This window comes from Dysidea avara, chromosome 7 (assembly GCF_963678975.1).
Source record: "Dysidea avara chromosome 7, odDysAvar1.4, whole genome shotgun sequence".
In the NCBI taxonomy this organism is placed as follows: Eukaryota; Metazoa; Porifera; class Demospongiae; order Dictyoceratida; family Dysideidae; genus Dysidea; species Dysidea avara.
The window spans coordinates 27,670,591-27,687,127 of NC_089278.1; the positions used below are offsets into that span (position 1 = coordinate 27,670,591).

At 37.0% G+C, this 16,537-nt stretch overlaps 1 protein-coding gene across 1 annotated transcript; it reads right to left on the reverse strand.

Moving 5' to 3' along the window:
- Positions 1 to 2,297: 2,297 nt before the first annotated feature.
- Positions 2,298 to 14,667, reverse strand: LOC136261141 (prostaglandin reductase 1-like). The gene is made up of 6 exons (XM_066055112.1): positions 14,660 to 14,667; positions 14,392 to 14,475; positions 9,370 to 9,494; positions 7,667 to 7,806; positions 5,568 to 5,673; positions 2,298 to 2,383 (listed from the first exon to the last, which is right to left on the reverse strand). Exons 1-6 carry the CDS (start codon positions 14,665 to 14,667, stop codon positions 2,364 to 2,366), a joined length of 483 nt encoding a protein of 160 aa, XP_065911184.1. The 3' UTR covers positions 2,298 to 2,363.
- Between the last annotated feature and the right edge of the window lie 1,870 nt (positions 14,668 to 16,537).

A 16,537-nucleotide genomic window follows, 5' to 3' on the forward strand; every position in this document is an offset into this window, starting at 1 on the left:
CACCTCCTTACCAAACTTATAATTTAGAAGAGCCATCCATTCCATCTACTACTATATAATTCTGAAATTATTCCGGCTCAGTTTTGAAGACATATTTGAAGAGTTAAGATATTTACAGATTTCTAAAGCTGTTGATGCAGACAACATTGGACCTAAAGTCCTAAATAGTTGTGCTGACTCATTGACTGCACCTCTACATTATCTTTTTTCTTTGTCTTTGATAAAAGGTGTGGTCCCTAGGGACTGGAAATGCCACAACATAATTCCCATGTTTGAGTCTGACAATAAATCTACTGTTGAAAACTATCGCCCTATCTCTTTACTATGCAATGTATCCAAAGTCTTAGAACGGTTGGTATATAACAAAATCCTTGATTTCTATAGCTATATCATTCCATCAATTTGGATTCTGTAAAAATAAATTTTCGTTGTAACAGTTGTGACTATATTTTGATGATCTTTGTTCAAACAGAAATCAAACTGACAGTATATACCTTGATTTCAGCAAAGTTTTGACTGTATTTCACATTCTAACCTGCTGTTGAAGTTATGGTCTGCTGGAATCACAGGTGGAGTATGGTCTTGGCTACAGTCCTATCTGTCTGATCATAGTCAGTGTGTTCTGGTTAATAACAGTATATCTTGCTCTTTACCTGTCAAATCTGGTGCACCCCAGGGTAGCATCATGGGTCCACTACTGTTTATATGTTAACGGCCTATCTAATAGAATTGAAAATTCAACAATTTTCAAGTTTGCAGATGACCTCAAGTGCTTTAAAGCAATTCATTTTACCACAGACTCCATGCAACCTACTTCGAAACGACTTGAATTCAATATATGAATGAAGTCTTGATAACCATCTTTCATTCAGCATTAAGAAATGTGTTGTCTTACATTTTAAAGCCACTTCACATGTTACCAATTACTTCATTGAGTTATCTAATGTCACAGAACATCGTGACCTTGGAATAGTTTTCTCTGGTAATTTAACATGGTCAAGTCATATTGATTCTGCAGTAGCCAAGGCATACAAGACCTTTGGTTTTCTTCACAGGACTTTAAGAACACTACTTCCATTCAAGCTAAAAAAACAGTATATCTAACATTAGTGAGGTCCAAACTTCTGTATTGTTCTGCCTTATCTCATGAAGGACATTTTGTTGCTTGAGAGAGTCCAACATTGTGCATCCAAATTCATTTTGAACAATTATATGGATTATAAAACAAGATTGACCCATCTTAAACTGTTACTTTTAATGTATGTTCTTGAGCTACAAGATGTTGTTTTTCTAATAAAATCCCTGAATACCCCCACAAACAGTTTCAATATATCTACTCATGTTTGTTTTAATAATGGCCATACCAGATTTTCCAGCAGCAAGTTATGTCACAGAAATTCTGACAATGTTACTGTAGTTAATTCGTATTTTTTTAGAATACCTAGATTGTGGAAAGCACTGCTTATCATTGACTTATCCCTCTCCCTCCCTACCATCAAGCAAAAGCTGATCAATTTTCTATGGAACATTTTATAAACACTTTTGACACTAATAATAATTGTACTTTACATTTTTTTATGTCCTTGTAGAAATTGTAGTAAGCTATCCCACTCATGTAACTTTAACACTTTGTAATGTAGTTAATTTTAATTATAGTTGTAAGTAAGTATAATATTAGTAAGTTATTACAGCAGCTGGCACTAGTTGCCAGATGATCCTCAGATCTTCTAATCTTTTTTCACCCTTGATTTCTCCAATGTTTCTGCCGGTACATGTGTTAATTTGATCTGTACAGTATTAAAATAAATAAATAAATAAAAACTGATGACTTTTATGTTTGCATTTATGGCAATAGGTATAAGATACCTACTAGCATATAGACTGGGCAATTTAAATTTCATAGACAGTGTGGTATTGCTGTAATCATATAGCAATCTTGCATGGTTAAAAATGCTGTGAAGGCATGGAGCTAACTAAAGATTGAGTATCTTGTAACTTGTACAATTCTTCATACAAACATCACACACTGGTATTGCATTGCAAGTGCATGGTGTAGACTTGTGCAGTTAGCTATACAGTAGGTCAGTAGTTCTGTTACTCTCATTGCCTGAATACCTCATACCATGTAACCTGTACAGATCATATACTAACTTGATGGGTACTTGGATAGATTATAAATACTTGCGATAAAATATTGAATGCAAATCATTTTGCATATAAAACTACTAACCTACACTAAATCAATGCTTATCAATGTCTTTCAGACCACATTTTAAGCCTTTACTGCTGCTTTTCCTATATTCTTTCCAGTTAAGAGACCAGCAAATGCTTCAAACATATTGTCAAATCCTTCAGTGATGCTTTCATTGTACTTGAGCTGACCCTACATAAAGGTACAATTGAATGTACGTAGTTTGTCATTTAGACTGCATGCATTACAATTCAGCACACATTGATCACAAACTTCACAGCCACCTTGCAGTGATCTTTTAATTTGTATCTCGTAATTTCATGAGTGAAAAATTTATCAGTACTATGCACAAGTGCAGCACAAGATGTTGTCAGACCTTCAGTGCTGAGCGCTGTAAATAACAACTGTATTTATGATGCAACAGCAGTATAAAGACCAGGTTCGGTTTTGCATACGGGCCACACCCAGTTACCTAGTCATTTTAGCACAGTCTGTTGTATTCTTTTGGTTTGCCGGCTCTTCAGTTTGCAATGCTTGTAACAATAATTGTGTAAATGCAATGTTCACAAATACATATCTTTAGCCTTACCTGCCTGTTGCCTGTGTAAGCAATGATTATAATACTTTTTACTAGCTACAGTCTGCATGCACCTCAAAAATGACATTCAGAATCCAGAGTGTGCATGTGTAAACAAAGTGATGATCATGTGATGGTCATCATTGGTGCTATATACTGATAGAGCAAAATTTATGTGAGTCCAGCAGTCCAGTTATTGTAGACAATTGATTATACAGGTTTTACGAGACACAAACGCTACATGTAAATTTAGCTGTATGGACTCTCAACTAAAGATATGACTGATGAAGCAGTTTTGCTTGAATTCAAAAGGTATAAATTTCAATACAGCTTACCATAGAGGGAAACTTTGACAAATTTGGCGATTTGCTACAAATTTACCTAATTTGACCCGCCAATTACTCGTAGCAATTAGTATTTTTATAGCTAAAGATTGAGCTTGAATTTACCAAAGTTTATTTCACCAAATGCAATTTAGCTTGCCATTCGCCAAAGTTTAGCCCCGCCAAAGTTTTCTGCTATATGGTACTTTAGGAGTTACCATATAGCCGGAAAATTTAGCGGGAGGAAAGTTTGGCGAATTTGGTGAGTGAACGATGTTTTGCCAAACTAAAATCTGCCAAATCATTTGTCCAATACAAATCTATATTAGCTCAACAAATTCGCCAAACTTTTTTTTTTTTTTTACAATTAGAATTTACAAAACACACTATATAATCACAACGGATAAAATACAATGAATAAAATACAACTACTGGGAAAGAGGAACAACAAAGAAAGAAAACTACAGGGAAAGGGGAAAGTCATCATCATCACCTTGCAGAGCTCAATACCTTAAAATCATTCGAGCATTATTTACCCATAAACAAACAGAGAGTTGTTGAAGTAGATTTCTTCTGGCCACTTTAGGTGAAATTGCACTACGGGTGGTGGTACGATCAGCAATAGAATTAAGAACCGACAAAGCAAAAGGTGTCCATATCCCAAAACTTTCCACAACTAGTGGAATGAAATCACCTCCTGCTTTCTCCACAATAGCAAGGTGCTTCGCATCCTTAGCCACCTCTCCAGCTGCAGCAGCCATCCCAGCACAGGAAGCGGAGGAAGAAATTTGAGCAGGCTGAGTAGTGCTGCAGACAGAGACATCAAAATAGGCAGGACGACCAAGTTAATAATCAGGATGGAAAATGTCTCCTGGACGTGAACTGTCATCAAGAGGCAAGTTGCTCTTTAAGAACTCCTGGATGGTCTTGTAATAAGGCATGATGAAGGATGGTCACCAAAGCAATCTATGAAAAAGAGGCATGTACACAATGGGGAAATGGGAAACAGAAACTCCAAGCCATAGATGCAAACTAACAATGAACTCTGGACCTGGGATAGCTAAACCAAGAGAGGTTGAAGGAATAGCTATAAGCCAGCCAGCTTCATTTCCCTGATGAAGATGCTACTGCTGCAATGTTCTCTGACATTCCCATTTCTTCAGCTTCACAGCATGATCTACAAGCCTTTTTAGATCAGCATCAGTTCAATCGTCATTTTGCTTCTTAGTATTCAAGACCATGCTCGGTTGACTGCCCTTTCTCACTCTTCTGGTACCAATCTGAAGCAATAAACAGAAGTCTAGAAGCTAAATCACGGATACTATTGCAAGAACCTATAAAAGCAGCTGCAGCAGACTGGGTGGATTCTCGTAAACCTAAACCACCTTGGCAGAAAGGCAAGCTGGCGCACCAAGATGGATCAGAAAGACTGCGATTCATAATACAGCTGAGACAGTTGCAAAGGTTAAGGTCAAATTTTACAAAGAAGTGGTTGTAGCACAGAAGAAGGAACAGTTCTAAGTAGGTGGATAATTTTGCAGCTGCTGAGACAATTTCGCAGAAGATGAAGTTCCACTTGAGGGTCTTCCAAAAGAGCAAGTTTCTCCTGGATTGAGGTCACCTTTTCGCCAAACTTTGTTCTCGCCAAAATCCTATCACGGCAAATTCACCAAAGTTTCCTCCCGCCAAACTTTCCAGCTATACAATATGTCTTTAATCAATTGTACATAGCTAAAGTCACATCAAATTGTTTCACGGGCCCAATTGACTGATCTTTGCAGAATGAAATAGTAAATAATTCTTAATTATCAGATTAAATACTGAGCTAAATAAATACTTCTGCCAATACATTAACTTACATCTCTACTAACAAAAATCTTATTGATATGCATGCTCTATAAGGCCCATTGTCGAGTTAACATTTCAATTTCTACACTTCTTTTGTGCTGATTTTTGTATAATATTTATATATTAACCTACCCACCCTATAGACTTGATAATTTTGTCCATGGAATAACTAATCAAGTTGAAGTGGTTAATGTGGAAAATTGCAAAGCATGTCAAAAAATTACAGAAATAAACAGTTTATCTATTAATTACCTTATCAATCCATACCGATTGCTATAAATGCCTCTGGCCATCTTGGAAGCCAATTATATATAAAAAAATCCTCAAATAATTAACTCTTTGGCTAACATTGATGGGTTGAGTCTTGGACCTGTTGTGATAACAGCAACAGCTACTAAAGTAACGATTATCCCTATACAGGGGAAGGGTGTTCACATGTATATAATTGAAAAGTACACAACACCAAACAGCCATACAGTACCAATAATCAATTATTCTAATAGAACATACACCTATTGACAAATTGCTCTAATTGAACAGTCATTTTTGGCAGCTAGTAATCCCATTTTGCCCAAGAGTCACAAACAAAATGTATAAAAAATCTTATACCACGATCAGAAAATATTACCTTGTTCTGGTTTTTCCTTATTGTACTGTGATATATAGCCAACAATTGCCACTCTCCCTGAGTTGTTCATTTGTGGTGTAATTGTGTCATAGAATTCCCCACCAACCTAATTAAGATCAGGAATTATATGTAATATTAACATCATAACACCTCTACTACTTTATATAACCATATTGTACTTTGCGTGGGAGGATCAAAGTGATGCCGCATATTGTATTGTCCATACAGTACTTATTAGCTGCATAACTGTACTGTATGAGTCATACAGTACAGTTATGCACTTAATTGGGCAAATACAGCACACTTGGGCAAATACAGTACACTTGGACAAATACAGTACAGTTATGCGGAGAATTTATTTACGGAATGTTACGAAAGCAACACACTGTAAATCACTAAAACCAGCCAAACTAATCCTACCAGTTCATTTTACGGCTAGAAATAGACTATATAAGCATTTACTGACTATCTGATCACAAAGTGACTCCACTAAGACAGCACATGTGTGACATTGTATATCGCTAAAACCAGCCCAACTAATCCTATTAGTTTGTTCTATGACCAGAAATAGATTATATAAACACTTACTGATATCCTGATCACCGAAAATTGCAGCAGTAGTACTAGAGAAGATCGCTCCAAGCCAGAATACCAGGAAATACAATATAACACTTAATATGCTTGTGTGTATGAAAAATACAGCACTTGGGGGTGTCTCGAGGCAATTACAGCACTCGGCTTTACCTCATGCTGTATTAGCCTCTCGACACACACCCTCGTGCTGTATTTTCCATACACATGCACAGCGGTGCTTTAACTATAACATACAGAGCAATAGTATTTTATACGTGCAGTCATAATATTGAACCAGACACCAGCCTCAAGGCACCTTGGTAGTATTGGTTATGTATAATCAAGTCCAACTAGTTTTAAAGCAACCCAAACATTTCCAATAAGTCACTAAGACATCTATAACACTTCTACCATTATAATTTTCTATTTCTTTTTGCTCCAATATGAAGGTGTCAATTTGTGGCTTTGGGTGTCATCGATCACATAAGAATAGAAAGATGAATTATCTGTAATTTTTGCACCAACAGTCAAAGGGAAGAAAGTTGAAAGTCATTAAGAAAGTGAATTCTTCACATGTTGTTCGCTGTATGGCAGTGTAATGTAGCCCAAAACAGCTGCTTAGCTTACTAACAGACTTTCTGGTGGGCCAGTGGTGGCCTCATATGTCCAGCACTGTTCTGTTCTTTTAAGGTAGTGGTCAAGCAGCTATCAGGTAAACGTCCACAATTTTTTTCTTTACACAGAATTCTACCATAGTTGACAACAAGGAGGCATGGACCCATGTTCCTGCTGTGTAAAAAATACCATTTGTGACCTGCTGAGCAAAAACCAACTGTTTCTGCAATATCTACTTTGTAAAATAAATTCGTGTGCTTCATAAAGGTTTTGCATGTTTCAAGTATTTTGGTATATGCACTGAAACAAAGCTTAAATCACTAAAACCTATACATCATCGAATTCATCTGTTCATGGAAAGTAAGAAACTCTTAGTTTTACATTTGCACAACAAAAGGCACATGAGCTATGGGTGCTCATTTATGATGCAGTAGAAATAAAGCTTACCATCATCATTTCTTTGTTGGAATGACCTTCTATTTGTCTACACAGAGAAGTACATGGAAAACACTATACCTTGATGGATTTGCCAGTTCATGGTAAACAGTTAGAGCCAAATCCCATCTCCATAGTTTGTTTTCGTTTTGAGTTACGATCAATTGAATAAGTGCCTGTAATTAATTGTACATTTTGTCACATTAAATTTATTTATTGCTGTTGCAACTGTCTAGTGCTATAACTTAAAAATATCCATCATAGAAAATTGAAACTTTGGCTGTCCACTCCTTTGTTAGTATAGATAACAGGGAATGGAATTCAAAGAATGTGCAAAATGACCAGTTTTTGCTCAGCCGGTCACAATTGTGAATAAAGTGCTTTGCAGTTGAGGTAACATATAGCAGCTGTCATACATACGTACCACATCTGCAACACTGGATAATCAATTTGAAAACTTGCTATATAGGACTTACATTATCAAAGAACATATCAATTCCTTTAGGGCAGGCTTTGTCCAGTGCTTCTTTGAGTGATGTCATGGTCTTGTAATTGATAGCCACATCAAATCCCAGTCCTTTTAGATATTCTACTTTTTCATCTGATCCAGCAAAACCTGAAAGAAAACAATACAGTGTGTTACTTAGAGTATACTTCAGCTGTGTATATAAGAACACCTTACCTAGGGTCCGCAATCCGAAAAATCAACTTTTACAAATCGATCCCCCTACCATTGTGGGATGTTCATTGTGGTATCCCATTGCAAGATTCACCATGAAACGGGAGGCACGATTGTTGTCTTCACAGAAATATCGATTTTAGTATTTCGTGAGATGCAAATATTATTTTTTAAATTTCGTGCTCCACACAAAGAACAGGATAGAACTTGCTGCTTAGCTAGATATTATCTAGAGTTAATGTAGTTAAAAAGTACGCACAGTAATAAGCAAATGATTCACTGGGTTCCCGGCACAGGGTCGCTTTCTCTCAAAAAGCAGAAAACGAAACACAAATTTTCGAATTCAAACTGCCCTACCAGCCAAGACAAGAAAAGCCAACTCTTCCTCATAGTGATGTGATAAGGTTGGATGCATAGTCTGTCTATGCTGTTAGTCTGGATAGGATCTGAGACTTCTCACCATCTGGGTGAAGAACGTCAAAATTTTCGTGCGTCATTTCAAGGGATTCTCTCAATGGTACCAAAGTGCTTTCCAGTACTTCTGATGCCACACTGGTCACTTAATTTTGTTTAGAATGATAATAAATGATGGATCAAAACGTTTGGTAGTAGTAGTAGTTGGTGTTTCTGTGATTTCATATGGTGCAGTATACCAGCAGCTCACCAGGAGCTCCACCCAGCTCGAATCAAAAATGAAAGATTATGTGCTTTTTTCGGTTTGTTTTTGGATGTTTTGCAGCATAATGGTGATGTAGGGTGATCTAGTGAAGATTTGAAGCCGCTGTGGAGCGTAAGAGGTGAAGTCAAATTTGGACGATTTTGCTGCCTCCCTTGATGCATAGCTTAGAACGAGGCGTGGTAGCCGTGGATGAAATAATAATTGACAACCGCTGCTACCAAACGTTCAGGGACATCTTTTGCCATAGTTTTAGTTTATAATTGATGATTGTTGTGGCTGCAGAGGCGCTGGAATTGGCTAGAAAGCGCGACACAATTCTTTGATGCTGCAGAAAATTTTGACGTTCGTCACCCAGATGGTGAGAAGTCTCAGATCTTTTCCAAACTAACAGCATAGACAGACTATGCACCCAACCGTATCGAAACACTATGAGGAAGAGTTGGCTTCTCTTGCCCTGGGTGGTAGGGCAGTTTGAATTCGAAACGTCGTATCTCTTTGTCTGTTTTTTTCAAAGAAAGCAACCCTGTGCCGGGCACCCAGCGAGTCATTTACTTATTTCTGTGAGTACTTTTCAACTACAACAACTCTGGATACCATTTGGCTAAGTAGCAAGTTTCATCCGGTCCTATGTGTGGAGCACGAAATTTTAAAAATAAAGTTTGCATCTTGCGAAATACTGAAAACAATATTTCTGTGAAGACAACAATCGTGCCTCCGGTTTCATGGTGGATCAAGCAATGGGATACTACAATGAACATCCCACAATGGTAGGGGGATTGATTTGTAGAAGCTGATTTTTAGGATTGCGGACCCTACCTTACCTACTACCCTACATCCCTTGATCTTTGCTATCTGACCAACAGCCGATCCTACAGCACCAGCAGCACCAGTGACTACTAATGTCTCTCCTTCCTTAGGAACACATATATCCAGGAAAGCAGTGGCTCTGTAACAAACATAGATAACTAGGCTATGACTGAAGTACATATGCCCGGACTGTTGGTGCCTTTGTTTACGATGCGGTAGACGTAAACAAAATCATTGCCGTTTCTTCAATAAGGCCACTCCAATTTGTTTTTATGTTTCTGGTCATCTGAAGTTTGATTTTAGGTGCGGGCGGGCGGAATTCAGCAACAAAGCAACAATGATGTGACTGCTCAATTAGAGTATTTTTGTGATTTTCTGACTGTTTTATTAGAGTATATCGATCTGTATTATGCACTATTCCCATTTCTTGCAGGTTTTCACTGATACAAGACATATAGTGACACGTAAGCAGTTAGATTTAGCATGTTTGTAGCAGCCCAATATTTGTTTCTGAAATCCAGCCTTTTCAAAAATCTGATGCGGGAATATTCCCCATGTATTTCTGAAATTTCACTTTCTGCCAAAAGGATGCGGGCGGTGGACCAGAAACATAATTACCAATTGGAGTGGCCTAAAATTGCCTTCATATGCCTATGTGCAAGTAACTGCTGGGCAAAAACTAAGCCTTTATCGATCTACCAATCCATGCATGGTGAACATTGTAAGCCAAATCTCAACTCTGCAGACTACTCCAAACGGAAGTTATGGCTGCGAATGTAAGCGCCTGTAGTTTATAGTTACTGTACACATCAATTTACTTGCTCTTCCTACTGTCTAGAGTCAACTATCAATTATCGGGCACTATGGTTTTCAAACAGCTACCACTCACTTCATGGAAATCCAACAGCTTAGGTTGTTATACCACAAAGTAGCCTACACTACGCAGCAATTATCCTCCAATAATCAGGTATGTAGGATTCATAGTGTGAGAGCTGCAGCTAATAGTATGTATGCAAGGTCCGATAAATTCCAGGTTCGAACAAAACTGTCCATTTACAAACATTGCGTTTTACTACCAGAAAACAATGCCCATTTTTTTTTCAAATTTATGTATAATATACCTGTGTTCATTAGCTACCAATGACCAGAAAATGGTTTTGATATTTTTAGCATAGTATAATAGCAGTAAAACATTCAAGGAGTTAAAAATTAGCACTTTCAGCATTTAATTCAACATAAGGATAAAGTGGGAGTACGAGCCTTACGGTATTTGGTGGTATTTTCGAATGCCTTTTATCTTTTATTTAGCCATGCCCACCAGTAGATTTTATGCTTCTGCAAGAAGTGCATCAATGTTAAAGTACAGAAACACCTTGCATGTATAGAGTTGTACTGTGAAAGAAGTTGATATCAAGGATATTTTCGTTGTTGCACTGCATTTTTAGCTCCTACATGAAGGTAGGGTCCGCAAACCAAAAAATCGATATCTTTAAATCAACTTACAAACTATAGTCATTTGTAGGGGTAGGTAAACACTAGAGTGGTAGCAAAGTTCGTCCATCGCTTCTAGTGAAAATAACCCGAAATACCTTGAATTCGTTCAATTTTTCGCCATCATGATTTGTTCACAATGTTATTCTTTTGGGCCAAAACTCTCTCTCAAGCTTTGAGAGGTTGTCCACTCTTACTATGGAGTATAGGTAGTTTAATATAATTAATTAATATTTGGTAGTGGCGTTGCTCGTATCGCCGATCAGTGAAAAAAAGACATTTCATGATCTGGAGCACAGCAGACTTACAGGAAATACTGCAACATTTACTGCAGTGATCACCTCCAAGTCAAGTATCTGTGTGCCGAATATGGTGTGGATTGAAGTTGTTGACCATCTGGCTGGGGACCAGCCTCACCAGATTTAGCGAAAAATTCCTCCACGATCCAACAAATACTGCAGTCTTGTGCAAATTATCATCTTTAGGTGTGCTGAAGTATGGAAATGATTGCTCAGACGAAGTATAAACTTACAGTGATGGCTTGATTACTGATGGTAAATTTTACAGTTAGCCGATAACGCAATTTATTGTGCAAAACTAAAACCCTTGCAATGACAGTTTCACAGCACTCAGCATAATAAAGCAGACTTGATATGATTATACATCACTGTGAGCATAGTAAAATAATCATTTCTGTAGCAGGATGGAGTCCAGAGGTCTTGAGTGCATGGCCAGATCTATGTAGCTATAGCTACAGTGTAACAGATCTATATAGCTACAGCTATATATGTACATGGAGGTCAGCATAGTTATAATCATGCACACTTTTTGATAGTTAAATCAGAGCTTATAACTGTCTGATCATGCATTTTCATGTGATACTCAGATGCAGTAGCATGCAAGGTCTGGTGGTATGATCCCTACAAGGTCTGGTGGTATACTCCCCAGAAAAGTTTTTACGTACCTTGAAAGTACACCTTATCATACAAAGCTGTGATATTTCTGGTAGCTAATTTTGTACTAAAGTACCAACTTATTCAGTCTCAATCATGTCTAGTAGCTATTATCATACCCTGTGCAAGATATTAAAAACATACTATTACTTCCATGACAAAAATCTCTAAAAATGAAGTTTAGTTATTTGTGATTTGGAAGAAAATTTGATTTTAATTGTTATAATGAGATGCCAATCAGATGATTTACTGGGACTTGAAAATTGACATAGTAATAATGGATTAGACCAAACATTTAATAAGAGCCACAGCCACATTCTACTGAATTAAAGTAATTATTGCTATGACTTTGTCACATTATGGTATATTAAGATATTAAGATCTTTTCACAAAATTTAAATAGCTAGTTGAAAAGTTGTCCTGCACCGGGTCCTGATTATAAAGTTTTTGAAGTAGAATTTTAGTAGTTGGAAAATTACATGGAATGTAAGAGTAGCCCACAGATATATGTACGTACATTAAGGGTGTTCTGTACAGTTTGCTTATATGGCTTCCCGTGAAATTTAATTTGTTCTATAACTTACAAATGGTTTTAGCAAATGTTCTGTACTTTTTTACTGGATATAAGCTAACACTAGTACACAGTTTAGTCCAAACCCAACTGCTAAATTTGCTTAGAACATGACTTACAGTTTTCCTTTTACACTAGAACTAGTCCTACAGTTTACACACAAGGGCCTTGATACTTTTATGATACACTATGCTAAACAGCACAAACCATTGTGCATTTTTATCTTTGTCTTTTAACTTCTCAATTATCACATATTTATCTTTCGGGTTAACACTCCCAGAAATCCTTTTCTTTACTTCCACGTTATTCATCATCTGAACTTGCTATTTCAAAATGGCAAACACTCTTCTTTGGCAACATTACTAAAGTAGCTTGTGTGAAAATTTCAGGTCTATTGGATTAAAAATGACAAAGTAGTTCTAATTTAAGTGAGAGGGTGTAGAATAGTAAGATGCGTGTGCTTGTTGCTATGGGATACCTAATTTACAGGTACTAAAATGCGTCAACATGTCATAGACTAATTAAGTGACCATAATATTTCTTTTAGTGCAAAACAGACTATGTCTTGGGAAGCCTTGTACGAACTGTACAGAGCACCCTTAAACTGTTGGTTTGCAGTTTGCTTTCAGGCGAATATCTTAACTTTGATTTTATTTTACTTATCCTCACAGTAGTCGGCAGAGCCACTCTTCCCTATCATCAACTATGGAATTGGAGCAAACCCTTGGTTTCTTCTTTTGATAACTACTATAATTATTGCTAATACGTACTGCTCCCATGCATAAGTGGGCTCAGTATAATTTATACATACCAAATAGTACATTGTATATCATAATGAAAATGCAGATGCTACTACCTGTTAGCCCTGTTGAGTATGAGGAAGAAGATATTTTTCAGAAAAGGCACAATAATTTTACTACAGCATGCAGTATGCCAGCATTAAATTATATAGGTCTATTTAGACCAATGCAACATAGCTATATGTATAACTTTAAGGAAACTCTCCAATATATTATTTTTAAAGAAGTCAGAAATAAAATTTTCATACATGATTTCACTGAAATTTTAGACCAACAATCACAAAAATGATTATTTAACTGCACTCAGAGTAGTTGTCATGTATATTCCACAATGTTTTTTGTAAAATTATATATTAGCTAAGAGAGGCTTCGTTTTGTGCAATAAATTGCGTTTCGCAAGCCGCTATTGATTAAAGTGGTCGTAATCTAGCCTTCACTGGAAGTTTGTACTTGTGCTGAGTATTCATTTCCATCATTCAACACACTTTAAAGTGCTTATGTGCATGAGACTGCAGTATTTGTTGGATCGTGGAGGAATTTTTGGCTAAATCTGGTGAGGCTGATCTCAGCCAGATGGTCAACAAACTTCAATCCTCAACATATTCCGCACACAGGTACTTGACTTGGAGGTGATCACTGCAGTAAATGTTGCAGTATTTCCTGCAAGTCTGCTATGCTCCAGATCACAAAACATTTTATTTGGCGATGTGCGCGACACCACTACCAAATATTAATTAATTATATTAAACTACCTATACTCCATAGTAAGAGTGGACAGGCCTCTCAAAGCTTGAGAGAGAGTTTTGGTAACATTGCAAATTACAGTGGCGAAAAATAAAAAAAATCGATCAAATTCAAGGTATTTCACATTATTTTCACTAGAAGAGATAGATGAAATTTGCTGCCATTCTAGTGTTTTCTTGATTAGACCTATCTACCCCTACACATGACTATAGTTTGTAAGTAGATTTGAAGATATCGATTTTTCGGTTTGCGGACCCTAGCTAATGAAGATGAAAAAATAAAGTAAGGAGAAGCAACCTCCTGACCATCCAGGGGCGTATTTAGGGGAGAGGGGGAGCTAAGGGGGCTGTAGCCCCCCTTCCTTTCTAAGTTAGTACTTGGCCAATAAAACCCAAAATCTTCCATGTGTATCAAAAGCAGACTTATTTCAGGAACTATGCATCACTACCAACACAAATAATGTCTATGTAACTATACTTATTGTTCAACTCTGTTCCAGGAGAATATAGCTTCCTTTTCCTCAAGAATTCTTCAAAAACAAGTTTTGATTGTGGGTTGCATCTCCAGTTACAAAAGTTTTAATTGTGGGTTTTGTTTTATTCAGATGATTAACAGTGTTTTTCACCATGGCTATAAGAGGTGATTAGTGCGGTTCTTATATTTGAATTATATATATGATTCAAAAAGTGTTAGTTGGTTTAATTGGTTAGATTTATCAGCTTCAGTATAATATGTAGCTACCAACTCAGCCATTTAGCAAACTGTAGTCTTTTGGTAATTTGCAGTTTCATAATGCAGCTATATAGCATATTCACGCACTTTTGTCTTTGAATGTAAAATCTGTTTCAGTTACCTTCTGCCATGCTGTGGGTTATGGACTCAGTAGCGGAGGAAGTAGTTGATATGAGAGAGGGGGGACTGACCAGGGGCGGATAAATGACCTGAGGCACTACATTGTCTGGTTTGGTAAGGCCACTGCAATTTGTTTTTATGTTTCTGGTCATCTGAAGTTTAGTTTTAGATGTGGGCTGGCGGAATTCAGCAACAAAGCAATAATGAAGTGACTGCTCAATTAGAGTGTTTTTGTGATTTTCTGACTGTTGTATTAGAGTATATCGATCTGTACTATGCACTATGCTCAGTTTTCACTGATAAAAGACATAAAGACACGTAAGCAGTTAGATTTAGCATGTTTGTAGCAGCCCAATATTTGTTTCTGAAATCCAGCTTTTTCAAAAATCTGATGTGGACATATTCCTCATGTATTTCTGAAATTTCACTTTCTGTAAAAAAGGGTGCGGAAACATAATTACCAATTGGAGTGACCTAAGGTGAGACCAAAAAAAAAAGGTCACAGCCAACTGACAATAGCTGCCCACCTCACCAGCTACACATTTATAACTGATAAACTACATAAAAATCCTTACATAGCTCACTAAACACTGCTCTAATACTGTGACTGCTTTATTAGAGTGACTGCTCTATTAGAGTATCTATCACAGTTTTCAGCCCCACTCCAAGGATAATTTCGGCGTGATATCATTCAGAGGGGGGCGTAACCCCCCCCTCAACAAACCGAGGGAGCTTCAGCCCCCTAGCCCCCCCCCCCCTCTTTCCGCCACCTATGGTTATGGTGCTGGCATTTGTAGCTAGCTATAGATCAGCCTTCATAACCCGGCAGATCTAATAAGTTGACTATCACAACAACAAATTCAGAAAGCCCATAAATGCAAATATAATTGCACTTTACTAAGGATTTCCAGTGAACTAGCTAATAGCTATTAGTTCCCTTCACTGAATCATGCTTTTCAGTATACTTTATTGGTGTTATGGCTAACAAAGTGTCACTAGGCTAAGGAGCATGCATATATACTAATAATTGTGATGTTCAACACTAGGACTACTTAGCTATACATGTTTCTGTCTCACAGATTTAGCTGATTATGCATGGCTAAGAGGAGCTGATGCATTATGGCATATAGCTAGCTATATCTAAATGCTTGGTCAGGGGAGGATCTAGGATTTCAGAAGGGGGGGTGCTAACATAATGGTTGGTTGGCTAAGAAAAGCAACAACTGGTTAATACAACTAGCTATAGTGTGCAAAGCACACTCAGCATGTGGAGCATGCTCTATATCTAGGGGGTCTGGGGGCATCCCCCACAGAAAAATTTTGCAAATTTAGCCTATTCAGTATTAAAATTTGGCAATATTTTTGACTGAAAAATGATGCCACTTTGTTTAAGTGATTTACAATGCTTGTAAAGCATTGTGAGTCACCTAAGTGTAATAATGATGAAATGACACCATTATTCCAGAACAGTTGTAATACTATAGCTGGCATATAAGGGCACAGCCAGTAACTAGTATATTCTTTACATAAATAACAGGATTCCAGGAAGGAAAGAATGCAGCTATACATGATCAATACTTGCCATTAATTTTGTGTTTGAAATACCTTAAATTAATTTAGCGGTACATTAAATTTAGCATTTGGAGTTTGGCTTTTTTAAACTAATTGATTACATCAATTCACGAATTAATAAAATTTATGTGGTAAATTCATCAATATACAAGATCGCTAAATTTAGTGTATTGCTTGGCTTAAGGTATAGCTAGTGTGC

Bases quoted from the DNA above. Each gene is read 5' to 3' on its own strand.
- LOC136261141 (XM_066055112.1), bottom strand. The intron at 7,807-9,369 runs GTAAGGTAGGGT...GTTTTCTTTCAG, and splicing joins CAAGGGATGTAGGGTAGTAG to GTTTTGCTGGATCAGATGAA. The intron at 5,674-7,666 runs GTAAGTCCTATA...GATCTTAATTAG, and splicing joins TTGATATGTTCTTTGATAAT to GTTGGTGGGGAATTCTATGA.